The sequence below is a fragment of the Brachyistius frenatus genome, unplaced genomic scaffold (assembly GCF_029030835.1).
Source record: "Brachyistius frenatus isolate BFR_SWC_R1_liver_20210118 unplaced genomic scaffold, ASM2903083v1 Contig_148, whole genome shotgun sequence".
NCBI classification, from domain to species: domain Eukaryota; kingdom Metazoa; phylum Chordata; class Actinopteri; family Embiotocidae; genus Brachyistius; species Brachyistius frenatus.
Window position 1 is genome coordinate 145,602 of NW_027210747.1, and position 27,474 is coordinate 173,075.

Genomic DNA, 27,474 nt, shown 5'->3' on the forward strand with positions numbered 1-27,474 from the left:
TGTGGCATATAAATGTTGAGAATACGGAGCCACTGGTCAATATGTTATACAGATATGTAAAAAAAAATAATTGTGGAATGTTTTACGTTATTATATTTTATTATGTTGTTTTATTATATTTCCTTCCTTCGTTTGCCATGAATCGTTTTTTTTTTTTTTTTAAATTGTCGTATTGTGCAGTACGCGCACGTAGCTACTTGTATTACGCGAGCGAAATCGGGTCCTCGTCTTATTTTGAAAAACAAAAAAATCCGGACCGGAAGTGCAGCGGCGTAGCGCGGGTAGCTGACGGCGGTGTCAGTTGGTCGCTCCATGGTGTTTCTACTGAGAAGGAAAACGGCGAGAAAAAAAAAAAAAGATTTACAAATTGGCACCCGCCGAGACAAATACCTCTTCACTTTCACATAAATCCCCGAGAGGAACAAACCTGCTCCAGGTACGTTTTCACTGACTTTTACCTGGAACAACTTTTTTTTTTTTTTTTTTTTAATTGTTATTTATTTATTTTTAACTGTGGCTAATTCGCTAACAATCGAGCTAACTAGGGGGGGGGGCTAAACCTTAAAGTTAACTTACTTCCCGACGGAGGAAATAAAGAAACCGTAGATTTATTTCCTCACGTTAAAACTATAATAATTGGCTGCGTTGCAGTCGGGGATTGTTCACCGTTGACTGTACTACTTGTAACACGGTTTGCGGTAACTCGGGGGGTATTTCATATTTCATCGTATTGCGCGACTTTAAGTTAGCCCCTGTTAGGTAGCGCGTAACTTAAACGCCGCCGTCGTCGGGTTTATTTATTTATTGTATTTTTATTTATTTGAGTTGTTTTAAAGCAGGTTAAGTCACGTAGTCGCCTGAAGATGTTTCGCCCTCAGCTGTCTTTTAGTTTTCGCAGGCAGAGAGAGAGAGAGAGAGAGACCAGCGGTTCGTTTGCCCGAAGTGATAAAAGGGCGGGGCAGGTTTCGCAAGTAAGAGATAACCTCTCCCGGACCAGGTCCGTCCCGTGCTGCATGCCCGGAGCGTTACTCCATTTTTATTTGTTTTTGTTGTTGTTGTTGTTGTTGTTGTTAAAGTCTATAGAGAGAGAAGTCTCCGTGCTCCGTGTTCACCTCGGTCTGTTTTTTATTTTTTTTAATTTTTGCGCAGTGCCAGCTGGCTGCCAAGTTCAGTCTCCTTTACTCGCACGGTTTAACCCGAGTTGTATTTACAGACGAGAAGTTCAGGGCGTTGAACCTCACGTGGTCATCCATCATCACACGAAAGCGATGAAACCCGGTCTGTCGTGGGGATGACGACGACGACGACGTCGTGATGTTTGCCATGAATCAGTGGAAGTGAACAGTCATCGCAGTCGTGCGAGTTTAAAAGCATCCAGACAAGCCAAGGTGACCAGACATCTTGTGTGTCGGTTGGAGTAGTTTCACCAGGGTAGAGAGGTAGTGAAAATGCTGCTGGCTTCCTTTTTCTGGTCCATGTGAACCGATTGTCACAGAACCGAGCTAAACTTAGAGTGGGTATTCCAGTTCAGGCTGAAGGCAATGCTCTCCTTGCAGAGGGGTGGTGCAATCATTCACCCAGAGAGCACGCGTGAAGTAGTTCAAATGATATGAGCTTGGAGACTTTAATCATGCTTTGATCAGTTTGAAACCGCCCCCCTCCTCCCAACCTCCAAATTATTTGATGTGCCAAGTCAAGGCATTTTTTTTAAGCAAGAATGTCTAAAAAAAAAAAAAAAAAAGCAAGACATTCAAGCGTTTTGTATTTTTTTTTTTCCAGTTTCACAGACTAAATGAATAACTGAGAAAATAGCAGATGAATAATTAAAAAAAAAAAAAAAAGCTGCCAGTTGGAGCTTTTATTATCTACAAATGCAGTTAAGCAGCTTCAGAAAGCTGCAGATATCCAAGTCGAAGTTGCCCTATCTGTTAGAAGGGTTAGTCGATGGCCTGCGTTTGTCGCGCTTTCCTGAAAAGTCTGCAGCTTTAAATGCATCACGAGACGCTGCTCAGAGGGCAAGACTGGGGCTTCCACAGGAAAAAATGCAGAATACGCCTGTCAATGATGTAAGGATCTCCCCTTCCCTTTCATGTAATACTGAGTTTCCCTCCATTATGTTTCTCTCCGTGCTCCTGGCGTGCCCAGTGGAAAGTGCCTGAAAGTGTGGAACAAATGCCATTGTTTTTCCCCTGTCCATGGAGCAAGTTGTTGTTGTTGTTGTTGTTTTTTGGAGTAGGCGGACTGGTCAGTTATGTCGAGGCTACAGTTGACCTGGTGTTGATGGACCGACTGTTTCATTGGCGTTTTGGAGCCTCTTAAGTGCAGTTTGCAGCTCGGCCGGTGATCTCTGTAAGGATCGGTGGGAGCCTCTAATGGAGAGGCTCCACATTCGGAGGGCCATATTCCTGTGAGATCAGCAGTCCCGAGCAGCTGTTAAGCTCGCATGAAGAAGGAGGGCAGAGGTGACTGACTGACAGTGAAGGAAAAAAAAAAAAATCAAGGTCATGACCTGCGATCGCTATGGATACTTCTGACCTTCAAGCTTGTGTGCATGAGAACGAAAGGAGAAAAAGAATGAATGTATTTTTTTTTTTTTTTTCCTCCCTCCACAGCCCAGTCGGGATTTAGCAATGTCCCGCTGCGAAACTGCAATATTGAAGGGATAGATCGGCTCAGCTGCACTCCATGCCTGTGAGATATTGCAGGCGTTTTAAGCTCCAAATGAAGGAAATGGAAACAGACCAAAAAAAACAACACTCCAGGGCAGATAAGCAATTTTCATGTGATTAAGACGTTGACTAAGTAGAGTGCTTACTTAGTATTTTTAAGCTCGGGGGTGGTTATGTAATCACTCTCCCTTCCTTCAGTTCATGTGATTAGCCTTTGTACTAATGATTGAGTTTTTTGTTTTTGTTTTTTTTTAATCTTTTTTGTTAAATTAACTACCTGTTACCCTGATAATATTTGTTTAAATTGATCTGTAAATGTTTTGGTACATAAAATGTCAGAAAACGTCCAGTAACCAAAGGCGTTCGGTTTACTATCGCAAAAGACAAAGTAAAGCTGCATAGCTGATCACAAGTGACCAGTTGTTTTACCTCTAATGGTCAGCAGACCATTACTTTGATCAGTTTTGATAAATGGCTCCTTTCCTGAGCGATTTAAAATGGTTGTAAAGCAGGTGTCCCGTATTCAAAATCCTGGCAAAGGCAGTCGTGCCTTCTCATTGTGACAAAACATATGAAATGTAGTTTCTTGCTTGCAGTGATAACCACCCATACAAAGCTGGGAAGTCTCAGCATTTATCAGGAAACGAAATAATGACACGGCAGACTTCAACTTAACTCTGCTCACTGCACACATTTCCCGTCTCCGGTCACTGATGCTGGTCGAGGCGGTGAGAGATTGTGTGACATTAATGTGGCGATGTCCTCGCTGCACACCGCTGATAAAAGTTCGGTCTGAATCGACCGTCCTGATTCACTCATTTTAATTAACTCGTGAGGTAAGGAATCGGACCGAAAAACACCTGTCATGTCCCAACCGAAATCCTCCATTTATGAAGTGTGCGGCTAAAAGTTACTTGACTCGGTTTCGCCGAAGCTGCGACATAAACACAATCGCCTCGGGGCAGGCATGCATGCGCCTGTCAGCTGTGTATGCGCTCATCTCTGTGGTCTGTATGTCCTGTTGTTTCTGCTCTTCGGCTCCATTCATGACTGTTGCTGTGTGAAACTGCCCCCAGGGCACCTCCGAGAAACATCAACACGGGCTGAATGGACAGTTTGCTGGTGGTTTCTGGGGACAGAAATATGTACACTTGCACAGGAGAGTGCGCGTTTCATGCAGCCCGTCGCTTCCTTTCTGATTACGTCTTTTTTTTCTCGTCACACTCCGGTTTTGCACTCCTTGCATTATTTACACCGCTGCACAGGTGTTTGTTGCGCGGACATGACTGAGGTCTTGCCACCGCCAGGATATCGTAAGCTTTCATGTGCTTTTAATAGCACACATGGTCATCTCTGCATGCTGAGGCTCAGTTCAGTCATGGTCGCTCTAAGGAGTGCATTTGTTCACTTCTATCTTAAAGGCTGTTGTCAGCAATTAAATTCCATCATGCTTCGTACATTTGCTTATCACCCTTTAGTGGATAGCATTGTTTTGCTTGATTACGTAAACCTTAAGCCTGTAATCTAAGAAGCCTTATTCAGCCACGTTTCCGTAGCCCTCGATGAAATCATATATTTGATGACACCGAAACGGTCTCGTGTATTTAGAGATCCACTTCGAATTGAAATGACCAAAGCACAGCATTATCTCCACTTTACAATCTCTGCATATTCTTTTCACTCCGGTATGTTTTTGGCTTGTTCATAGCAGCGCAGAGGGTTGAATTTTCCAGCGTTCTCCAGCAGAGTGACGGACTGAGTGGACTTCAGACCTCAGCTTAGTCAACAGCATTGTTTACAGTCCTGGGTCAAACTGCGTTCAATTGTTTATCGCAGCCCCCCCCCCCCTTTTCCCCCCCCCCTTTCCACCCCCCTCATCTCCCCCCCCCCCCCCCCAACCCCACATGTCCCACAGGGCCATGGGTGTGCAGACGTTTGTTCCTATTTGCGGTTGATTACATTTAGACCGGAGAAAGAGCATTTGTGATGAAGGAATTCCCGATAACGGAAGTAATTTTCCATTCATTCAGATCTTTGTGTTTTAATAGTAAATTTAGCCTGTGTAAACACTGGATTAGAAGCATATCACCTGCCAACAAGCTTCAGTATTACGACATGCATTACCAAAGTTGTCATTGGTTCTCATATTGAATCCTGCAGCGGTCTTGTTGTCGGTGGAGGTTCGTTCTCTGCAGCATTTGCTGTCCGTGGACTAGTTACCACTCGTACAGCAGTTATTTGTGTCTCTTTCCGTGCGTCCCTCATCCGTGCCGTCTTTTGCAGCAACGCAGTGATTGTTGAATGAAGAGTATGGACAGCTGGTAGGGAAAAAAAGCAGGAGGGACAAGGGGACAAGGCTGGCCTAGAAAATGTCAAATTTTCATGCTCAGATATAAGACTTAATCAGTTTTGTTATGAGCACAATGAGTATGTATCTTTTTTTTTATGACGCACGCCTGTCGGGCAATGAGACTCATTGATGAGGCTTGTCAGTGATCACTCTAACCATAATGGATCATAATATCTTAATAAATCTGAGCCTAATGATATTAGGGATGCTTCACGAGTGAGAACCCGAGGTGACGACTTGACAAATTGATTATTTTTTACCCACCGATGGTCCGAAAGCCAAACTTCAGTTCACTATCGCGTCACAGATAGTTTGTATTTTGTGAGGATAATTTCATGATTTAGTTTAAATCAGGTCTCTAAGGCGGTAATATGTTTACTCTTAGTGACACAATGTCATTTATCAGTCTCTTTTATTTAATGAAAAAAAAAAGAAGCTAAAATTCTCTGATTCCAGCTTCTAAAAATGTGAATATTTTCTGGCTTTTTCAGTCCTCTTATGATAATAACCTGAATATCTTTTGGTTGTGGACTTATTAGACTTATTAAACAAGACATATTAGGCTTCACATCGGGCTTTGGGAAACATTGCCTGGTTGACACTTATTTTTTTTTTTACCATTGTCTGACATTTTAAAGACCAAATAGTTCATCGATGAATTGAGAAAGTAATCGACACATTGCAGCCCTATAACCCCTCTCTAGTATAAATTAAACATTTCAATAAAAGCAGTTGTCAAAAAAGAATTACCATCCCATCAGGTTACTGTATTGAGTCAGAAATATGGTGTTATGACTGTAGTGTTTGATGCATACAAGATGCTCCACACACACACACACACACACACACACACACACACACACACACACACACACACACACACACACACACACACACACACACACACACACACAGAGAGTTGTATCTGTTCTCAAGACATGAGGAAGTCGAGTAAAAATAAATATCTATTTTTCTCTAGAAATAGTGTCAGAAAACATCTGTTGGGTGTTTCTTTGTGTGTGTGTGTGAGTGAGTGACTATTTGACTGACCTGATTGTAAACTTCAAACATAGTTAAAGGAAGGATTGTTCATTTTCCTCCCTGGCTTCTAGTTACCACAATGCTTCCCTCTGTCCAAGTCCAGGCCTGGAGGGCACGGGCCACTGACCATTGATGAACACACACACACACACACACACACACACACACACACACACACACACACACACACACACACACACACACACACACACACACACACACACACACACACACACACTGTGGTCCTCATCCTCTCACTGTCTCTCTCATCTGAAAGAGGCCCTCTGTGATCACTTGGCACTAAAATGTATCTTGTGTGATCAGTCACAAGTGGACAGCTCTGAATTAGGAATGTGAATTTTGTGAGATAGTATGTGTTTAGATTGTGTGTTTATATGAGTCTGACAGTTAAACAGAGATTAGGAGAGAAGGATACGGCTTTATTTGGCACTTCTTTATATGGGATTAATATGATCATTATTAAAACAGAAAAAAAAGTGTAAAGCATATTCTCTAAGTTTGGAATAGTAGAATATACTAAAAACTACTTTTCTGTTTTTGACGGTTGCTTAAACTCTCATATTCCCACGGAAAAGCCCGACATGACCTCACTCGGCAGCTTTGGCCCTGACTCAAAAATATGTGGGAGCAAATAATGTAGGCCTACAGCCTGTTCATAGTCTGTGAGAAATGACAAGAGATGTCAATCACTGACTATTAGCTAGTTTTGTGTCATTGATTCTCGTGTTTCTTCTATTGCACTTTTCCTTTGAGGCGTAAATCGCACAGGAGCTGCAGAGTTAATATACGATCTGGCGTTGTTGAGAGGAGCTCCGGGCCGATGGAGGGAGGGAGGAGAGGAGAGGAAAGGACGGAGAAAGTTGAGCAGAGAGGACGGAGGAGAGAAACGAGGGTGGGCGGCGGGGGGGGGGGGGGGGGTTAGAATAAAGAGAGACTGTTGAGTTTGAACCGATGGACGCGTGGAGTGAAGACTAACAGAGGGCCGTCTGTCGTACCCGTCTGAAGGAAACGGAAGCTGCACGCCGTGAGCTTCTTCTCGACGCTCGTCTTTTTCTCTCTCTGTCTGTGTCTCTCTCTCTCCCGGCCAGAATGAGACTCACTGTGCTGCCAGTCACCTCTGTGGTTTTAGTTTGTCGCGCGTTGAGGACGAGGTGGTTATAGAAAAAGGAAATGTGTGAAAACGCCCACCTGCTGCCTCCACTCTCAAACCGGATCAAACCCTCTCTGTCGCTTTGAATTGCTTCTCTGAATTATTTATTTTCTTCCTCAGTATTTTACCCGCTTACCTCCGTCCGATCCACAGCTGATCGGATCCGTTTACTCGGATCCGTTATTGCTCAGCTGTTGGTTTCATAACATCTCGAGAGAAGTGTGAGACTGATGAAAATATGCGTTTCCTTTTACTGTTGGCTGTTTGAATGTCAGCTTATCTCTTGTATTTGAACAGGATTTTATTAAAGCAGACAAAGCTACAGAAATACATTTGTATGCTCTTAAATTAAATTATTAAATTAAATCTAAAAACCAAACCTTAATAAGACATTACTGTCCACTTACTGAAAATAACACCACTTTCAAAATACAGAATGGACAATATGAAATTGTCACATTCTCCCACTTTCCTTTTTGTTTTTTGAGTGTTAAAATGACATGTTATTTTTACCTGATAACATAATAATAAAGTTATTGTTTATTTATGACCTCACAGATAATACCAAACTGAAAACTAATTTTCTGACACAATGTAGTTTAACTAAGACTACTTTTGGTCCAGTCACCTCAAGAAATCATTGTTTAAAATTGTAAATATGTGGTCTCGTATTTGACAGAATGGAGAAATTGTGTTAATCACATTCAGATACGCTGACATTTGCGTGTTGTTGTTTTTTTAGGCCCTACACACTGAGTGTAACTTTGGGCAGCAGCGATGTCGGGCGCCTACGATGACTCCATGATCGACGTCTCCAGCGATAGCTTCTGGGAGGTGAGATGCCTGAAATAATGCTACTGTGAATTATTCTCTCTTTATCTTTTTAAAAAAAAAAAAAAATTATGTTCTCATCTGTCTGTTTTCTGTTGCTGATTCTCAGGTTGGAAACTACAAGCGTACAGTGAAACGGGTAGACGATGGCAGTCGGCTCTGTAGCGACCTCATGAACTGTATTCATGAGCGGGCACGTATCGAGAAGGCCTACGCACAGCAGCTCACGGAATGGGGAAAGCGCTGGCGGCAACTTATAGAAAAAGGTAGGAACGTCGCGAGAAACATGAATTTCGCACGCATTACATTTGATTTCGAGCGTCAATTGTTCGGTGCGTCCCTCAAAGCCTGACTTTCACCGACACCGACTGAATAACTCCGGCCTCAGGTCCTCAGTACGGCACGTTGGAGCGAGCGTGGTCTGCTCTGTGCACCGAGGCGGAGAAGGTGAGCGAGCTCCACATGGAGGTGAAAGCGGCGTTGATGGGAGAAGACTACGAGAAGCTGAAGAACTGGCAGAGAGACTCCTACCACAAACAGATGATCGGCGGCTTCAAAGAGACTAAAGAGGCCGACGACGGCTTCCGCAAGGCTCAGAAACCCTGGGCCAAGAAACTCAAAGAGGTGGGAATGTCCGGCTTCTCATGAACTCACAGGGCTGTTTGGTCATGGTGGTATTTTGGTACTGACTGTGAAACATCTTTCCACAAGCAAGTCATTTTTCATCTCACTGATTACAGTCTTGCTCATCAATTATACCCTTCAGTTCTCATGATTACCTTTTTACTGACTACACCACTGTTTTCTTTCCTCTCCATGACTACCTGCTGACTAAACAATGACAGAGCAGAAGCACAATTATAACCTCTTAGTGTTGATTTTTAACGAAAGGATACTGCCAGGCTCGTGTGCCAGCCAAGTTACGCTGTCCGCCTTTTGATTGTCAGGAGAAGGGAAGGAAACAGTGAGGGCTTGCAGGGAGACGGGCACCTCTCAGTTCAAAATCAGGTCAACATATTTCCTACCAGTGCTTTGATTTTTAGCAGCCTGTTTACTTGGCAAACCTCACATGGCTTTTTGTTTCTGAGCACGTCTGTTCAAAGCCGCTGAACATGTCGCAACCTTCAAGCCCACCTTCAGGGCACCCCCATCATTTCCTGTGTGTGATGTCACAGAGGGGGAGGCGGTGACATCCTGGGTTGGGTTGTCATTTGACCAGGGGCAGAACAAAATAGTTTTGTGGCCATAGTGATTTACTGATCGACCACACAGACAAAGGACGCGTGGTGGAGGGCAGAAAGGAAATGGGGTTAATTAACTGGGGAGCCGACGCGGGTGATGCGGGCAGTATGTCGATAACAGACACATATCTGTGATTTAGTGGATAGATGTTTTGTTTTGTTTTGCGCTCATGCAAATGGAGGAGTACGCAACTGCCTGTCATAGCAAATGGAAATGGAGGACAGGTCTCTCGTCCTTGTATTCTTAAGTGTCATCTACTTACGCACACATTGTTTGTTTAGTGGGACATGGCTGCTCTGGCCTCGGCCCAAGTTACACTTCGTACCGTGTAAGGCGCTGTTCAAATAGAGCCACCATGGACGCTTCCTCGCTTCTTATCGGTTGGAGTTTAAATATAACAAAGTGTCTGATTCCTCTGGTCATAAATGAATCATAAGGTAAACTTGTCAGGCTTCAGTGTTCCCACATTGCTTCCCTCACATGAGTTGGTGACTGTATATGAAGTGTCATCCTTATTATTCATTCGGATCCACAGTGTGTCCAGCGGAAATTGGTTGTATTGTTCCTGGAAAATAACAAATGACGTGTACAGTCATCAGCTTTACATAAATGACATTAATATCTCCTCACAGAGTTCCTTAAAAAAAAAAAGGTGTGAAGGCAGCAACATTCATAAAAGTTTTGAGAGACGATGCGTGTGTTTTGGAGAGCTGACAACAATGAACTTTAAAGACAGAATACATTTCAGGGAAGTTGTACAACAAGTTAAACCAAAAAATATGAAATCCACAGCCAGGCGCCAGTCTTTGGTAGCAATCTCAACACTTCCCCACAGTTTGTTTGAAGTTATCCGGTTACCCAAGACCATTTCCTGTATTTCATTTTGAAACGATTGAATCTGCAGGTGGAGACGATGAAGAAATCTCACCACTCGGCCTGCAAAGAAGAGAAGCTGGCAGCGAGCAGAGAGACCAACAGCAAACTGGAGAGCAACAACAACCCTGAAGCCCAGAAGAAACTCCAGGAAAAGGTGGAGAAGTGTCAGCAGGAGGCGCAGAAGGTAGGGCTTCCTGTGGAAAAGGGCGAGGTGTCTTGTCATTTTTCTTTTCTTAAATGGGTGTTAGAGCACATAAGCTATACATCTAAATGAAGTACATTTTATTATGAGTGAATGACTTCATGTTTTAAAAAAAAAATAAATCTTGATTTCATTCCTTCCTTCCACTCAGACTAAAGAGCGCTATGAGAAATCCCTCGAAGAGCTCGACAAGTTGACCCCTCAGTATATGGAGAACATGGAGCAGGTGTTTGAGCAGTGGCAGCAGTTCGAAGACAAACGCATTTGCTTTTTCAGAGAGCTGCTGCTGGAGGTTAAACAGCACCTGGACCTCTCAACCAATCACAGGTCAGACAGGAGACATTATCCAGGATCCAAGAGAAAAATGAAAGTGTGCACAGAAAAGGAGCCACAGACAGAAAGCTGAGGCTGTTGCATGTGTGGGAGAAGCTTGACATTTCACAAATTACACACGCGCACACACACACACACACACACACACACACACACACACACACACACACACACACACACACACACACACACACACACACACACACACACACACAATAATGTATTTCCTGTACTGTGTTGTCAATGCAGATTCCAGACAATTTACCACACGCTGGACGACACAATCTCTGCTACTGATGCTGAAGATGACCTGAAATGGTTCCGGTCCAATCACGGCCCTGGGATGCCAATGAACTGGCCCCAGTTTGAGGTACTGGACTACAGCATGCTACAGTATGCTAAAATGAAAGAGTATAACAAAAACGAAGGAAGGTTTGATAGAGCAGGAATGAAAGAGGATTATCTGGAGGGGCTCTCTGGCTTCACTGTACTGCAGGCACTCTTAAGGGAGAGTTGTTATTGATGACCTGATTACATGAATACACACAGTAATAGACCTTATATATTATTTAGTCGGGCACTTAAGAAAGAATTAAAGTTCCTATTTATCTATAAATGCAGAGCTTCTTAAGAACCTTTGCTTCTCTCCCAGGCCCAACTCAGCAGTCAGGAGAAATGACATGTGGTACTGAAAAGAAAACTTCAAGGGCAGTATGGCCATAGCTTTTTCCCATGTAAGTTTAGCCCAAGCAGGAGTTATAGCCTGCTGTCATTTTTGCCATAAAGGCATACGGTTGGGCAGCAGGGGTGGAAGTAAATCTATTCTCAGCAGTCAGACTGACAGTGAAGGGGATGTACTTTATGTCCTTTTCCCAGCAGGAGGTGACATAAGACAGAAAGAAGGGAAAAGGCAAAGAAAAGCTGCATGTGCTTGCATTGCTACAGTTCACAGTGCTGTCGAGCGCTCTTGCAGGCGTAGCTGTTCGAGCGAGGCCGCTTCTTCCACTTTTTCTTTCCGAGTACAGCTCGGATTTTGGATTTTAACGGACAGGATTAAATCTCTGACACTTTCCACACGGCTGAAAAAGAACAAGGCATAACTTAATAACACGCGCCGCTATTCACAAGAAATCTGAATGAGCTGAGCACGGCACGCTTGTGTCTGAATTACCCTGCAAGCTGTTGAACGTTTGCTGCTGTAGGTGGTTCTACGTGGTCTGCAGCTTTAGGATTCGACCGTGTCGTCCGCATTAACCCTGTTCTACACCTGCTTCCCTTTCCCCCATGTCTGACAGAATTTGGAATGGTCCCATCCTCGCTCCTTTAAGAGAAGGTCCATTGTAGTGAGTTCTGCATGAGAGGGCTGTTCTGTCACAGCAGCCGTGGGGGACATTTGATTTTTTTTTTTTCCCACTAACAAACACTCTCACTCTCCTTCCTGCTTCCATTTGTGTGTGTTTGAGGTGGTTGTGTTCGTGTCATCTTTTTAAGTAGCTTCATGTTAATCGAGATAAATATTAACGTGGTACACGCAGACACCACATGGCTTTCCACAGCACTTTCTATCAATACAAACGTGTGACATATCCACTTCCGTCCACCACTGGACATTTAGAGACTCGTTCCTGGTTACTGCGGTTCATTTGAACCCTGCGGTCTGTCATATGATGCCACCTATGATGACCTTTGATCTTTAAAAGTTTGAGAGGTCTGATAAATCAAGAGGGGTCAGACAAGCACCTTGGAAAGCTCTGAGGTTGTGCTGCTTCAATATATCATCATATTTTAAGATGGACGTCAATTAATTATGTTAATCTGAGACATATAGCTTTACTATCCTCATGTCATGATAGAGTCGAATAACTTAAAATTTTTTTTAATTAAAGACAGCCTCTCTAAAATAATTTACTGTGTCAGACCTAAATTTTTACTAAATTTATAACTACACCCACACAAAAAACTTTTTTTTTTTTTTTTTTTTTTACTGTGGCAGAATTGCAGTCACTTGATTGAACTTCCTTTGGCTCCGCTTTCTTTGGTTAGCCTCTGGTGGAGGTTGAAATCGGTTGGTGCTGTGTTTCTTTCAACAGGTGATGGTTACTGTACTGTGTGCCTCTTCTTTTCCCCCACCTTCACACTGCTGTGTAAACACACGTGCACGCACAGTGTTGAAAATCCAGAGTCGTCGTCACAGTTTGAGAAATGTTTCCCAGATCCTGGACTTTGTTGAAGTGCGCGTATTCTGCTGTGCGCACGTCTTTTAAGATGTTCTCCCACTACTTTCTCTGAGGCATGGTTTGAACTAAGCTCTACCTTTCAGCTGCACCAACCTTGGCACAGTTATAGAGTTGAAACGTGACCGTAATGTGTATGTCTCTGCCAGGACTGGTCCATAGACCTGAACCGGACCCTCAGCAGACGAGAAAAGAAGAAACCATCGGAGGGCGTCACGCTGACCGGCATCAGTCAAACTGGGTCAGACCAGCATGTTCAGCCTGCCAAGACCAGCAGCAGGTAGATATCTGATCACTCACCGACTCACTTTTGTGACACACACACACACACACACACACACACACACACACACACACACACACACACACACACACACACACACACACACACACACACACACACACACACTCTCTCTCTCTCTCTCTCTCTTTAGTTTACCAAGCCAAACTCCCTACATGAGAGATACTCCCAGCACACCACACATGTCCTCTTCCTCTTAAGGAAAGCCTGTTAAACGTTACATAAGCAAAGCTCCGGGAATGACGTCTAGTTGTACGGCCGTCCCCGTGGCAACAGTAAACATTTTGTTACAGATTGTTGGGTTGAATTCATCCTCCAGAGACTGAAGTCTGCTGGTACATAGCTGAAAGCATGCCAAAAGCAATGTGGAAATATTACTCACTCTTTCTCACACACACACCCCTCCTATATCCCCACCCCACATCCCAACCCCACACACACACACACACACACACGTAGAGGCCTTTATCAGCAATAATATTGCTACTGGAATGTTCGTATTAGTGTTGTTCAGATCAAACACCTGCACATGAACCAAGTCTTTGACGAACAAAAACAATTAAAAAGAAACTTATCACGGCACGTAATTCACAGAGTTGTTTATGATTGAAGCTAAAAGTTAGCACAAGGCGCCCGGTTATCGTCCAGTTTATGATGGGTTGTTTAATCCTCTAATGATCTAATTGAATAAATCATGGAATTAGACCCCTCTATGAAGGATTAGAGCCGCTTGATATTGGATTGCTGGTTTTTAATAGCATGATTTAATCTTTTGTAAGCCGATCAGATAAGAAAGTAATTGTCCTTGCGGAGAAGTTTGTCCGGAGTTGTGGCAACGGCGTCAAGGACTTAACAACAGTTCATGGAAAAGAAAAGAAAAAGCTGATTGATATAAGAATTATAAAGTCAGTGGGTCACATGGTAATAAAGCACATCATACTGTCGTGATACAGAGATGGATTTGCTCCTATATATATATATATATATATATATATATATATATATGTGTGTGTGTGTATTTGATTTCAACTCTTCACATTCCTTAGTAGCTCTGTAATGAGGTTCCCTTCATTTAATAGTGTCAACACCTGCTGCACTTATCCACACATCAGGAAGTTGCTGTGTGTTCAGTAATCTTGACTGGAGGAGTGTGTGGAGGAGTCGACAAAGGGAATGCCAAGCATGGAAAGCATTTGACCTCTGAACTTGCGAAAACGTTGACTAACATGGGACCGCCTGCCGCTCCCCTAACCCGCATTTACAGCACACGGTGTGTTCATGTGCATGGTGTTGGAAACAGTAAATGTGAAGCCACGTCGTTCTGTAGTCACAGAGCTCTGACTTAAGGTAAAAAAAAAAATAGGGAAGGTTTGTGGGTTCCCCCCCCTTGATTTGAAGTCTGAAGCTGAATGAAAAATGGTTTCAACGCCCATTAGACAAGGCAGCGAGACGTCTCTTTGAACACTTCATTTGATAAGTTCAAGTTTGTTTGTTGACTGAAAACCATCCAAAGTTACATCGTGCCGAGCTCCCACCACAGCGGGGTGTTTGGTGTGACAACGCCAAAAGGTTTAACTCCCGAGAGCGTGGCATGACTGTGCAAACAAAGGCGTTTCACATTTCTCCGCTTCGCACTCTCGAGGGCCGACTGATAGCTGCAGCTGTTCACGGTCCGCTGACCGCGTAAACGGGGAGTGGGAGCCCTCTGCTTCCTCTGATACAGGTGGAGGTCGACCGCAAGTTTTTCTCCTTCATGCGGAAAGCCACAATGGTAGGAAGTAGACTGCACTCGTGTGACTTCTGCAGAGGTTTTTTTTTATTTTTTATTTTTTTTTGGCACCGAAACAATTACAAAGCTGACAATTAGGTGTTGTTCAGGGAGGGCCTTTCTGAGGTTTTTGTAGCTTTGTGTTAATTGCGAGGTACGAGGCCCGTAGAGGCTCGTTTCTCTCCGTGTTTAATCGAACACAGTTGTTTTGTTGACTGGGTCGAATACCTTTATGATGTCCCTCAAACACACAGATTACTGGGTCACCGAGTCCTCGTAAAGCCACAGTTAACCACTTTGCTAAGCCTCGCCCTCCTTAGTTGCGGTTGCCGTGTGTGTAATTTTTCTGATTTCAGACGGAGGCAGACATCTCATTTCTAGCATCAGCTGATGGAGTTCTTATCGGCTGTTGTTGCTACCGAACTGAGATGAGGTTATCGCTGCTGGCGTGTCCAACATGGATTTGTAACGTTGTACTCTGTTAAAGGGTCTTAGATATGTACTTGACTAAATGCAGTCCAGGGTATTATAGAGAAAGGATGAAGCTAAGCTCTTAGAGAAAACACCTGTCGATTATTCATGAGCAAAATAGATTTGATTCATCGAGGGCATTTTTTTCTAGACACGAGACGGTGTCAGTATAAATTAAAGCCTGTCACAATTAATATATAATTGCCTGACTGCGATTATTAGAGCTGACTGCAGTTATTCTGCATAATTGGTGTGTTCGATCAGCTGGATGAAACAACAGAAATGTCACATTTTCACTGCGTTTTTTTTTTTTTTGACTGGCGCTCGTTTCCTGACGTCATCTCGCGGGTGGAGAATTCGCGCCACCGTAGTAGAGCGTTTATACATATACATAGAGTATAAACACGTAAAATATACGCGTGTCGAGCTTTTCTTCTCCACTGGTTTTAACCACATTTCCACTAACAGCAGTTGACGTGCTCCGTCTGACACGCGTATATTTTTACTACAGCAGCCTTCAACATGTGGTGAAATCCAGACTTTGAAAGGCCGACTGGTTGCTAAGCTGCGATTGGACAATCAACGTTCGGTCGAAGGCGTTAATTAATGGTTAACGGGACACTTCGAGTCGTTTGGTATCTTGTCATTTCATAGCTACACGTTGCTTCACCTCACATTCCCTTCATGTCGGGTCAGAATATCAAACGCAGCCATTGCAGTTAAAAATTCTCGTCCGCCTTCGCTCGCTCCGACTTTGTCCACAGGTCATGTACCTGGTACATGAGGTGTGTGTGTGTCTATATATAAATATATATATAAATATGTGTGCGTGCATGTCAACAAAACCATCTTTCACTGTGTCCCATGTTGTCAGCCTGACTGTGCCCACTATAACTGCGCCAGCGGGCTCGAACCCGTTTGAAGACGACGAGGACGCAGCGGAAGAAGGAGGAGGAGGAGGAGGAGGAGGAGGAGGCGGCGGCGGCGGCCGCGGCTGCGGCGGCGGCCGCCGTCGTCGTGGAGCAGCAGACGACAGTCAACCACATCAGTGTGCAAAAAGAGGAAATAAAAACGTTGGTGAACAGGAGGAAACCCCTCCGACCAGCCCCGCAGCCTCCATCCCCTTCTTTCTGTTTCTATCTTTGCTCCGTGGATCGCCGTTCACGCCGCGCCTCTCTCCATTTCTTAGTCACTCTCCTCTCCCCGTCTTCTTTGTGTCCCTCTCTCCTCCCTCAGGTGGCAGGTTGTTGTGTTGCTCTCTGCATGGTCACTGAATGCCATTACATACAAAGCCAATGAGTGTCTGTCCCTCACCGCTAACAGTTCCGTGTGTTACAGAGCATTAAATATCATGCGCATGGAGGTCTGCTGCGGGAAATCCAACATGTTTCTGTCTTACAGTCAGATCTGAAGATCAGCAAACTTATACACACGTTTATACGTTGATCATTTATTTTTTTTTTTTTTTTTTTTACAATTGGCTTACAATTAAATAGGCTGTATAACATCAAATGAAGTGTAGCTACAAACACAAATGCACAAGAGGACAATAAGGTCCAAAATTTTAAATTCGACCTTTGGGCATATCACCCCTTCATCTTTATTGGTGTAAATCAAGTAAAATATTTACTTAATGGCAAATGGAAAACGCAAGTAAACAAAAAGTTGATTTACAACTGTGAACCGGTCTGACTGTAAATCTTTCATGTGTGTCGATTTTCTTTTTGTTGTTTTTTTCAACTTTGTCAGAGCCCAGTTCTCTCTGATGTTTAGGTGGCTCCCTCTGCTGGCCGTCCAAGTTAAAACTCCAATCACGCATTCGCCACGATGATTTTGTCTTGCTTGGTCTTGTGTTGCTCTTTTTCTCATGAGCCTTTTGATATGTTGTCATGTTGCATTCGTTTGCCTCGCCTTCCCCTCAGCATTGTGGGCGACTTTACTGCAAGCTCTCGATCTCCCAAGTTTTAAAATCATTTGTAATGCCTGCCTTGTAGCATTAATGCCATAAGTAAGCATGTTTTCCACTTGTTTGGACTGAAGCAAAAGGAGAATGTTTGCAGCATAAATCACAAAGTTGTTTTAAGGATTTTGGAGATGCATCTTGGTCTTTTGTGTGTTTTTGACTGTACTTTACTTGGTGGTGTTTTCATTCGTCTCGCTTCTCTAACTCTGAATTTTTACACCCGGCATGCAGGGTTTTCCTCTGCGACGTGAGAAGCCCTGAGAAAATACCTCTTTTTACTAAGAGGGTGTTTTGTCTGTCTATCCAGCGTGAGCAGTACGGAGAAAACTCCAGACTGGTCAGATGAAGACACAGGTGGGAACCCTTTCGCCACCAACGGCGACGGTAACCCATTTGAAGACGAGCCGGCCTCCCCGGTCGTAGCTGTACCTGTCAAAGCCCTCTACGACTATGAAGGACAGGAGCAGGACGAGCTGAGCTTCAAAGCAGGTACACAACAGGAATGGCGTGAACAGACTTTACATTTTCAAAATAAAAGGCCGATCCTAGTCGGCGTATGGAATAGAAAACATTTATCCGTCTCTTCTTGCTTTTCCAGGGGATGAATTTACTAAAATCGGTGAAGAGGACGATCAGGGTTGGTGCAAAGGCAGCCTCAAGGATGGACAGACGGGCCTCTATCCTGCTAACTATGTGGAAGACATCCAGCAATGAATTCTCACTGATGAAAGCAATGTGAAGAAGAAAGTGTTGTTGTTGTTGTTTTTTTTTTTAGACTTGACAGTGCAGATGGAAACGGTAGGCTCGGCCTTACTTTCTCCCTGTCGATGAAGACTGGATTGGAGTGTGAGAAGGACACGGAGGAGAGGTTGCAGATCACAAAAGGACCACTTGAGATATCGTTGCTTCCTGCAGATCGACCCTTTTAGAAAAGTGGAAACTAGCTGCAAGTTTCCAGATGATTCCAGGAAGATCACAGAGAACAGTTGCTGTCAGCTGTAAGATATGTTATGTTACTTAGAATCCAATTTATGCTGTTACAAATACTCGAGTTATATATTAGAGGAGACTCGATGAAATGTGTGTGAATTTATATATTGTTTGAACAAAACACTGGGATGACAGTCTGACAAATCGTCTTGCGATGTTACATGCAGCCTTAATATGCAAGCCACTTTTTAATTCAGTAAGGGAGATTAACCTTTTTATCACAATGATTTCTGTTGCTAGAATCCAGTCCATACATGTTAAATAAATGTTTGATTTTTTTTTAATTTTTTTTTTTTTTAACAAAATGGGCCCTTATGTTGAGATTTTTGTGTCAAAACTTGATTTTAAACAACATTGTTCTGTCATTCCTTTCAGGGTTTTGATTTTCCATTCAGTTCGTTACTGTTCTGGTTATTTTTACAAGGAATGATAAAGCTCATTAGGGCCTTATCCTGACAGCCTCTTCATTCATGGGTCGGTTTCCTCTCGTCACTGCAGTTGAATGTATATTCACTGATTGTATTTTCTCACCTGTTGATTGTTTGCTTTTACTGATTTTTGCAACCACTGACCCGTTCAACAACTCTCCTCACAAGACTCTCTCCTTTCTATCGATTGTAAAACGTTATGGGTTTATTATTCATGCAACACTGAAAGTTTTTCAAAAAGTTGATTTCACTTGAATCTTCATGTTTTAGTTCTCTCACCTCTTGTCAAATGTTCAAGTGATGGGAGAATGTTTTAGTGTTTGTTGTTATTACAAGTTATAGCAATAAAGCCACAGACAGTTATGGTATTGCATCCATGCATGTAAATAGCCTGGATTAGACATATTAGTACACATAAAACATTGCGATCAGATGATATGCAGTCGGAAATTGATTGTTAATTTATGATGCCATAAGTGCTTTTTATTCTACTCTTGTTAGAATGCTGTGATTCAGAATCAGTTTGTACATTAATTGAATGTTTTATGGAAAGTATCCCTTGAATCTATTATTTTGTTATATTTGTAAATAGGATTGTTTTTCCCTTTCAAAGAGGGCCATACACATCGAATTAATCAACAAATACTATGTGAATAATTGGTAATTTTTTTCTTATTACCTTAATACACGTTTTGATCATTTAATATTTTGTCAGATTGCGTCTTTGCAGAGATAAACTGCGGACTTTTCACAACCTCTAAATTCATAAATGCCTCGTTTATCAATTAAATTGAAAAAAAAAAAAAATGCTATTTGATGCCTTCAACTGCAACAGGGAGGAAGATGAGTTGTAACAGTGAGAAAAGAGATGTTTTGTCATGTTTTCAGGGCGTGCTGCTGTCAAAACACAGCACCAGATGTACTTGCACAGTAAGGTTTGTAAATGTTGTCCCACAACATAATAAATGAATTTATTGGAAAAAATATTTTGACTTTATTGTGATTACTGATTTTTTTTTTCAGTTTTGATGTAAAAAAAAATATCTTTTTTTCTTTTTCTAATATAGATAATATACAACATCATTCATTGCTTGGTTCTGTTGGTTTTAGGGTGTCCCATTGAAGTACATGCCAGAAGGGCAGATAAACCATTTTAATCTCTGTGTGAATAAAAGTGCTGCACCAGAGATGAATACATGAAATTGATTGAGATACGCGAAACTTCATAAGCCAAAACTTTTTGGAGTGAGATATTTTACTTTTTATTAAACATTTGTCTGAGGTTCTTTGCAGATAAAATATGATGCAATTCTTTTTAAACATGTTTAATTAAGCTCTATAATTGCCTGTACATGAAAAAAAAATCGGCTAATAATGAATAAAGGCAGACAAAAAGACAAGATAATACACGAAATACACATTAAAATAACAATAATTGTCCGTGAGTGATGTACAGCGGGTAGAAAAACGAGTCCATACCTTGTATTAAAGCAGACGTAACCGTACACGTCCGTCTCCTGCCGTTTAATCACAGCTGGAGCTGCAGATTGTGAAGGTGAACTACATTACCCAGAAGCCCCGCCGCAATAACATAACCACGTGTCATTTCCAAGCCAATCGGAGCCGCGCCGTGATGTTCACGAAGTGACGTGTCGCACTCGGTTATCATTGAAGGAAAAAACAAAACCCACACGGGGCTCCTTCCGATGCTACTCCTTTAAACGAGCAGACAGGTACCACCAACAGGTTGAACGATGGCAGAACCCAGCAAACAGGACATTTCCGCTATTTTCAAGCGACTTCGCTCCGTTGCGGTGAACAAGGTGAGAGTTTTTATTCCCGGCTGAAGGTGAAATGTCTTCTTTTTTTTTTTTTTTTTAAACAAGGAAGTCAGCCGAACTAAAAAAAAAAAAAAAAAAAAACATCTGACACGTCGCACTTTGTTAAACGCCGAAGCTGGCTTCAATCTACCGGCCGGCTTCGTTTAGCTTTTTTTTTTTTTTTTTATATCCGGCGCGAAATATATCAGGCTTGTCGAAAACGCGGGAAATAATGCCACGTGGAACATTTACAAGAGGATGAAAATGTCAGAAAACTTGGGGAGAAAAAAAAGCAGGCGTCGTGTTAGCTGCCCGCTAGCTTGCGGTCTTTTAACAGTTCACATCAGCCGTGTTTTGGTTCAAGGCTTTTAAGTTTCAAGACCCGTGCGGTCCACTAAGAATAAATAATAATAATAATAATAAAAGTCAAGCCATAAGGAAGCGTTCAGTTCTGCCCTTGTTGTCTGTAAATGTCATCACGAAATTCAAACCAGCAGCTGTTTGAATTAGCAGCAGCGCGGGTCGGCTCGTGATCCTGGAAACGTGCACTTCAGACCCGAACAGCTGTTTTTTTTGAACTAACAAACACGCCTCGTGTTGTTGGCTTACACATCTATTGACATTTTCTTTTTCAAATAGGGTGGAGTCGAAACACCAACCGATAAAATGTCGATTTGCCTTATCTGTTTTTTTTAATTATTATTATTATTATTTTTTTTTAATGCATTGAGAAAATGCTTTATTCTTGTTCTTTGCTCTCTGACCTCTAGAGTTGCTTTGACTGCTCAGCTAAAAACCCCAGCTGGGCCAGCATCACCTACGGAGTCTTCCTCTGTATAGACTGCTCCGGGACTCACAGGTCTCTGGGGGTGCACCTGTCCTTTATCAGGTAAGTCGGGTCTCATTTTGATAACAAAAGGAGGGGTGGGGGGGCTCCACAGGAAAAGCATCGTGAGTATGGAAAATAAAGGAGATATGGATTAGTTCAATAAGGTTGGCGCAAAGGCAGCTGGCGGATTTAAATGACACTTGCGATGTTCAGACAGTCAAAATCTGATTTATGGGCTCGTCCAATTGGAATCCGATCGTATGTAGAAAGCCCGAGCAGCCAAGACGTTTACGAGATCCCATTTTCATAGATCCATTTCAAAACGCGTTCATATTTGGTGTGAAATGTGAAATTTAAATACAATTTTAGCAAATCCAGATTTTAGTTCTTGTTGTTGTTTTTTTTTTTTTCTAGTCGCCCTTGGAAAATAGGGCAAAGAGCTCTGGTATCCAGAGGGAGCTTGGAGTAGAGCCGCTACTACTTTTGCGTCACGAGGAGTCAGCTTAGGTGGCTCGGACATTTGATCAAGATAGCTAGAGAGATAGATACTTTATTAATCCCACAAGGGGACTTTTTTTTTTGGATGCCTCCTGGAGATTTACTGGGCTCGCCCCCGAATGGGAGGAGACCCCGGGGTAGGCCGAGAACCCACTGGACGGATCTGGCCTGGGAACAGAAGTGGAGCTGGAAAATGTTGCTGAGGAGAGGGAAGTCTGGACAAACTCACTGGACCTGCTGCCACCGCAACCCAACCCCGGATAAGCGGAAGAAAATGGATGGAGGGCTTTTTTTAATTTTTCTTTTCTTTTCCGTCTATAACTTCTGACATCATGTAAAGTTCACGTGCGCATCACACTTCCGGGAAACGTGGCAGTATGTTGGCGGAGGGAGCTCGTCACAGCTTGATCTTCTGGACTACAACACTCGCCTTGACAGCTACCACTTCTACGTCTGGGTGAAATGTCGTTATTATAGCAAACAGTGTGGATAGTCAATCAGTTTTGAACTGACAGTCTGAACAAAACAAGGAGGCGAGGGTGTCATGAATTCAAATAATTTAGTTTAAAATGAAAGCATGGGTTGATTTTTCATCACTTTCAAAAGAGAATCATTTCTGACCTGAGGGATATCAAGGAGAAAATGTTCGCGCACAAATGTCGTTGTACAAGTAGAGAAATCCAGAGAAGGGACGAATGGTTTTGTAACCCGAGGTGCCGTTTGTCCCTGTCCAATGACATATTCTTCAACCCCTAACTTTATGTTACACAGGTCCTCCGAGCTGGATTTCAATTGGTCTTGGTTCCAGCTAAGATGTATGCAAGTGGGAGGCAATGCCGGCGCAGTGAGTACCTCAGGGAAAATCGTACTCCCAGCACTGACACACACACACACACACACACACACACACACACACACAATTTAACTTGACCATTGCTGTTTGCTTTTCTGTCTCTGCTCCGACCTTTTTATGGCAGATTGCATTTTTCAATCAACATGGCTGCACAACCAGCGCTGCTAATGCCAAGTACAACAGCCGAGCTGCTCAGCTGTACAGGGAGAAGATAAAGACTTTGGCCACGCAAGCAACCAGACGACACGGCACTGAGGTAACGCAGACGTGATGTTTCACTGTGAAATAAAGAGACTCCTGCGCGTTTTGCCTCTTTGCTTATTACTCTTCGAAAACGTGTCCATAAGTTCTCCGATCATTAAATCAGATTCGCTGTTCTTCTTCTCCACAGTTGTGGCTCGACAGTCAGGCTCCTCTCTCTCCAACATCACCCGACGGCAACCAGGTGGATTTCTTCAGCCTGCATACACAGGTATACAAGTGTGCTCTCTTTACTTGTGATTTTTATTCCCCCCCCCCCCACGTATCTTGCCTTTTATGGATACCTTCACAGTGACTGGGGATTCATACAATTTCACCACGTACTGTATTTCTCTGTGATCTTCAGGCTGTTCCTCAAATTTTGAACTTGGAAAAAATGAATCTCAGCACCTCCACAACACAGAAGTGTTCAACGCCGGATAAAGATGAAGACCGAAACGGTACGCCGTGTGACTGCTGAAAAATGTCACATAAAAAGACTCACGGCAGTTTTATCTTTCGTCTCATCACATTTATGCACTCTCACCTTTCAGGTAATTTAGAGGAGGGTCCCAGTGTGGAAATGCTGAGTGAGTCTCCAAAATCAAATCCAGGTCTGGTCGTATTTCATTTGAACCGTTTCTGCAGTGATGACTCACGGAGATGTAACTTTAGTGCCCTTCACTCTTTCCAGAGTCTTCCTCTATTTTCAAGAAGAAGCCAACAGGTGCCAAGAAAACGGTACGTACAAAGTAATGTACTCCGCGTGTAATACTTTGTACCGTCGGACGCAGGACATTAAAGTTCATTAAAGTGTTGTCCGCTTGCAGTTGGCCTCTAAGAAGGGCGGTCTGGGCGCTCAGAAGGTCAGCAGCCAGAGTTTCTCGGAGCTGGAGAGGAAGGCTCAAGCTGCCGACAAACTCCGAGAGAAAGACGAAAGTTCTGATGCTGTCAAAAGGAATATTCCATCTGAGGAGTTCAAGTGAGAGCGCTTCCCGTTTTCTTTTTCTTTTCAAATCTCGACTTCTCTTTCTCGTGGTAATCTTCTGATCTCCAAATGAAAGAGTCATTTTGCGTCCGCTGCCACAAAAGAGATCTGTTTGTACTTTTTTTTTAGCTCCTCATAAAAGGGCTTTCATCATAACCAGAACATGAAGTCTCCGCTTGCATTAAGGTCGCCGATTTCTGTCCTCTTTGTCCGTCCTGAACTCACCTGCGTTTCTCCGCCTCTCAGCGCTCCGTCCATGCGACTGGCCTACAAAGATCTCCAGCAGCAGAGGAAAATTGAGGAGCAGAAGCTGAAGGGATTAGAGGGGAAGAAGAAGGAGCAGGCCGAGAGGCTGGGCATGGGGCTGGGCATGAGGGGGTGAGATGACGAAGAACGAAACACGCCAAAAACCCGTCGTCGATCAATTCTCTGTACGTTGCTCTCATCGTGGCTCGTTCTTTTCTCAGCGGTGGAGTTTCTCACTCCGTGACGTCAGACATGCACATGATCCAGCAGGAGAGTCCACTCAGAGCCAAGACCACCAAAGGACGAAGATTTACAGAGGAAGAGGAGGATGAAGGGTCCTTCAGCGCCAGGTCAGAAAAAGAACATTTTTGAATGTTACCCTTTAGTTTTTTTATGATTCTTTTATTTACATTGCCAGTATTTATAATATTATTGTTGTACGTATTAGCATTTGAGGGATGTTAAAACTGTTTTCTGAACTGCTTCTTTTTTTCCAGGGTCCTGTCCCGGTTTGAGGATCAAACCGAAACCTCCGATATCTTCTCTTCTCGGTGGGGTGAGGGAGGAGATGCAGGAGGCTGGATGAAAGAGAGCAAGAAGCCAGAGCCAGACTTCTACATGTCCTCCACTACATCTTCACTTGATGACAGGTAGGCTAATGTGTGTGTTTTTGCATCCTGTTGCTGTAATTAAAGGTGCGTTTATGGCCAACTGGGAAATGGGAGAATTACACCTAAACACCCGTCAAAGAAGGAATATAAAATACACAATCAGAAAAGTTAAGACTTCTTGGTTAAACTCCTCCATGTGGGTTTGTTTGTACGGAGGAGACGTATGTTTGTCAGTTTGTCTATTTCATGACTGATGAATATTTTTGGTGTAATGAAATCATTGCAGGCCTGCAGCCAGGAGGAAACCAGAAGCGGTGCCAGTGTCCGACACCGGAGAAGCTCGCAAAAAGTTTGGAAAGGAAGTCAAAGCCATCTCGTCTGACATGTACTTTGGAAAACAAGACAACTCTGAGGTAAACAATCACAACATGTATCCTATACTCTATATCTATATCTCTCTACATATATATTTCAGTTATTTTGAACTTTAAAGGTAGCTTTTCCAGTGAAACATTAAAAGTACATTTAAAACAATTTGACTTTCTGTTGTAAAGTACGAGGCCAAAACTCGTCTGGAGAGATTTTCTGGGAGCGCCTCTATAAGTTCAGCGGACCTGTTTGATGATCCGAAGAAAGACACCGGTAAGACATGATTGCATTATTGTTTCAAAAACAACACGGCGTGTGATTTACCCAACATTTAAATGTGCATAATTTGTTTATTTAAATACATGTTGAGCCTCACGCGAGAACACTTTTCTGTCGTTCTCCTCGACGTTATTTTCCCCCGTGAAGCAGTCTCGTACGAGTTCTTTAAAGTCGGTGCACAACTGGAGAAAATCCTAAATACAAATCAAGTCAGGCGATTTATGCAGCACATTTTTTAACACGCGTTGACCAAAGTGTTGAGCCAACAACCGAGATTGGATTGAACTGAACACATTAAGCCGTTAAAAGCAAACTGAAAAATGAAAAGATAGAAGAAAATCAGTGAACACGGCGGATTAACTTCCACGTGTCATTTTGTCCACCCGAGTGCTTCTTGCAGTGAGACGCGGGTCTGTCTGTCTTTCTGTCTGTCTGTCCGCCCGCTTGACTCTGTGTCTCGTGTCCGCAGCGAGTTCGTACCGTCTGAGCAACGTGCTGCCAAACGCTCCCGACATGTCGCAGCTCAAACTCGGAGTGCGTTCAGTCGCAGGGAAACTGTCGGTCATGGCCAGCGGCGTCGTCAGCTCCATCCAGGTCGGTCCGAAACACCTCGCCGTAACCAGTCAACACCGCCAAGTATATTTCTACTGTGCATTTTAAGTTCTCACGATGTGCGTCTTGTGTTTTTTTTTTTTTTTTTTTCCCAGGATCACTACAGTTCCTGAGTCGTAACGAGTCGGGATTGAACGTCCGTAGTCGAGATAACATTTCCAGTGAGTGATGCGCGCTCATCTCGGGAGGCACCGAAAAAATAAAAACCTGTTAATTCTACGAGCCCGTCTGCAGAATTTATCCCGAAACTCCCCATTGTATACATCTATATCTAGCTTCTATTAGATAATGTATATACCACAGTTGCTAGAATCATATCGAAATGAGCAAAGCACAATATTTTCAGTGGAGTCGTCGTCCCTGCAGACACCTTGAACGAACATGTCCGTGTCTTACTACATTCATAACGAATATTTAGTTTGCATTATTTTTGCTTAGTTTGCTTTGAGGTTTTGGGCGTTTAAATATTTAGAAATACTGTATGTAGCAGTGTGAGTAGGTTTTGTGGTGTTATGAAGGAGGGGGGGGGGTTCCTTTCGGTTCCTCAACTCCGTTGAGCTCAACATCTAAATGCTGTTGGATGTACTTATCTGGACAACACACTCGCCACGTGCACGCTGCAGTGGGTGTTTGGTGCTTTTTTTTTTTTTTTTTTTTTTGTCTCACACATTTACGCTGGTTTGAAAGTGTCCTTTCCGTCCCCCAAAAGTGCACTTATGTTTGCTCTTTCGCAAGCAGGACCAAAAGCTGATAAAGAGGCCTTGGGAGACCAGATGTAGTTCGTTTCTTTAACTGAGTATGTTGTCGGTTAAATTGAAGATAAATGGACTCGTTGGCACATTCATTATCCTGTGAATAGCAACCTTTTTGTTGTTGTTGTTGTTGTAAGTGACAAGAAGACGATATGACAACGCTGAAGCAGCTTTCAGATATCGTGCTTAAAGGAGCAATGATGAGCTCGCGCCAGTTGTGAGGTGAGAAGACGGGACACGTCTCGCTGCTCTCGGCCGGACCAAGTGGTTAGCTTGGCTTAGCCTAGAACGAAGACCGGAAATGGGGCAAACTGGTTCGGTACGCGGCGACAGGATTGACCTGCTGGCAGCTCTAAAGCTCGCCGATTGTATTAATGCATCGTCTTGGTTTAATCAACACTAAAAACAAAGTGTAAAAACAACACTCGGGGTTTAATAAGCTGTTGCTAATTAATGGCCATAAACCCCGCCGCTATCAGTGAAACTTGCACCTGCAGCAGTCTTTGT

The 27,474-nt window shown here is 43.2% G+C and overlaps 2 protein-coding genes across 5 annotated transcripts; both read left to right on the forward strand.

The window, feature by feature from the left end:
* The first annotated feature begins 281 nt into the window (after positions 1–281).
* On the forward strand, positions 282–18,737 carry pacsin2 (protein kinase C and casein kinase substrate in neurons 2). Its single transcript, XM_069715757.1, is given in 12 exon segments — positions 282–436; positions 7,974–8,065; positions 8,172–8,328; positions 8,451–8,686; positions 10,209–10,364; positions 10,534–10,709; positions 10,965–11,085; positions 13,099–13,229; positions 16,364–16,432; positions 16,434–16,562; positions 17,760–17,941; positions 18,051–18,737. Coding segments are annotated over 11 exon segments (1,530 nt in total). The 5' UTR covers positions 282–436; positions 7,974–8,008; the 3' UTR covers positions 18,167–18,737.
* Positions 18,738–20,554: 1,817 nt separating this feature from the next.
* On the forward strand, positions 20,555–26,736 carry arfgap3 (ADP-ribosylation factor GTPase activating protein 3). Of its 4 annotated transcripts, none has more exons than XM_069715753.1 (16): positions 20,555–20,693; positions 21,461–21,579; positions 22,789–22,861; positions 22,995–23,126; positions 23,262–23,342; positions 23,478–23,571; positions 23,665–23,724; positions 23,805–23,851; positions 23,941–24,092; positions 24,345–24,476; positions 24,566–24,694; positions 24,842–24,994; positions 25,242–25,368; positions 25,510–25,597; positions 26,073–26,197; positions 26,311–26,736. In XM_069715753.1, the coding sequence occupies exons 1-16, from the start codon at positions 20,625–20,627 to the stop codon at positions 26,326–26,328; spliced, it is 1,599 nt and encodes a 532-aa protein (XP_069571854.1). In that variant the 5' UTR covers positions 20,555–20,624; the 3' UTR covers positions 26,329–26,736. The 4 variants fall into 4 exon arrangements, with proteins under 4 accessions (XP_069571854.1, XP_069571855.1, XP_069571856.1 ...); XM_069715754.1 differs by having other exon boundaries at positions 23,665–23,700; XM_069715756.1 differs by lacking the exon at positions 20,555–20,693 and adding an exon at positions 20,894–20,956.
* Positions 26,737–27,474: the final 738 nt, after the last annotated feature.

Coding starts and splice junctions, on each gene's coding strand:
- arfgap3 (XM_069715753.1), top strand. CDS start 20,625: ATGGCAGAACCCAGCAAACAGGACATTTCCGCTATTTTCAAGCGACTT. Junction 23,343..23,477: donor TCTTCAGCCTGCATACACAG/GTATACAAGTGT, acceptor TGTGATCTTCAG/GCTGTTCCTCAAATTTTGAA. Junction 25,369..25,509: donor GAAAACAAGACAACTCTGAG/GTAAACAATCAC, acceptor TCTGTTGTAAAG/TACGAGGCCAAAACTCGTCT.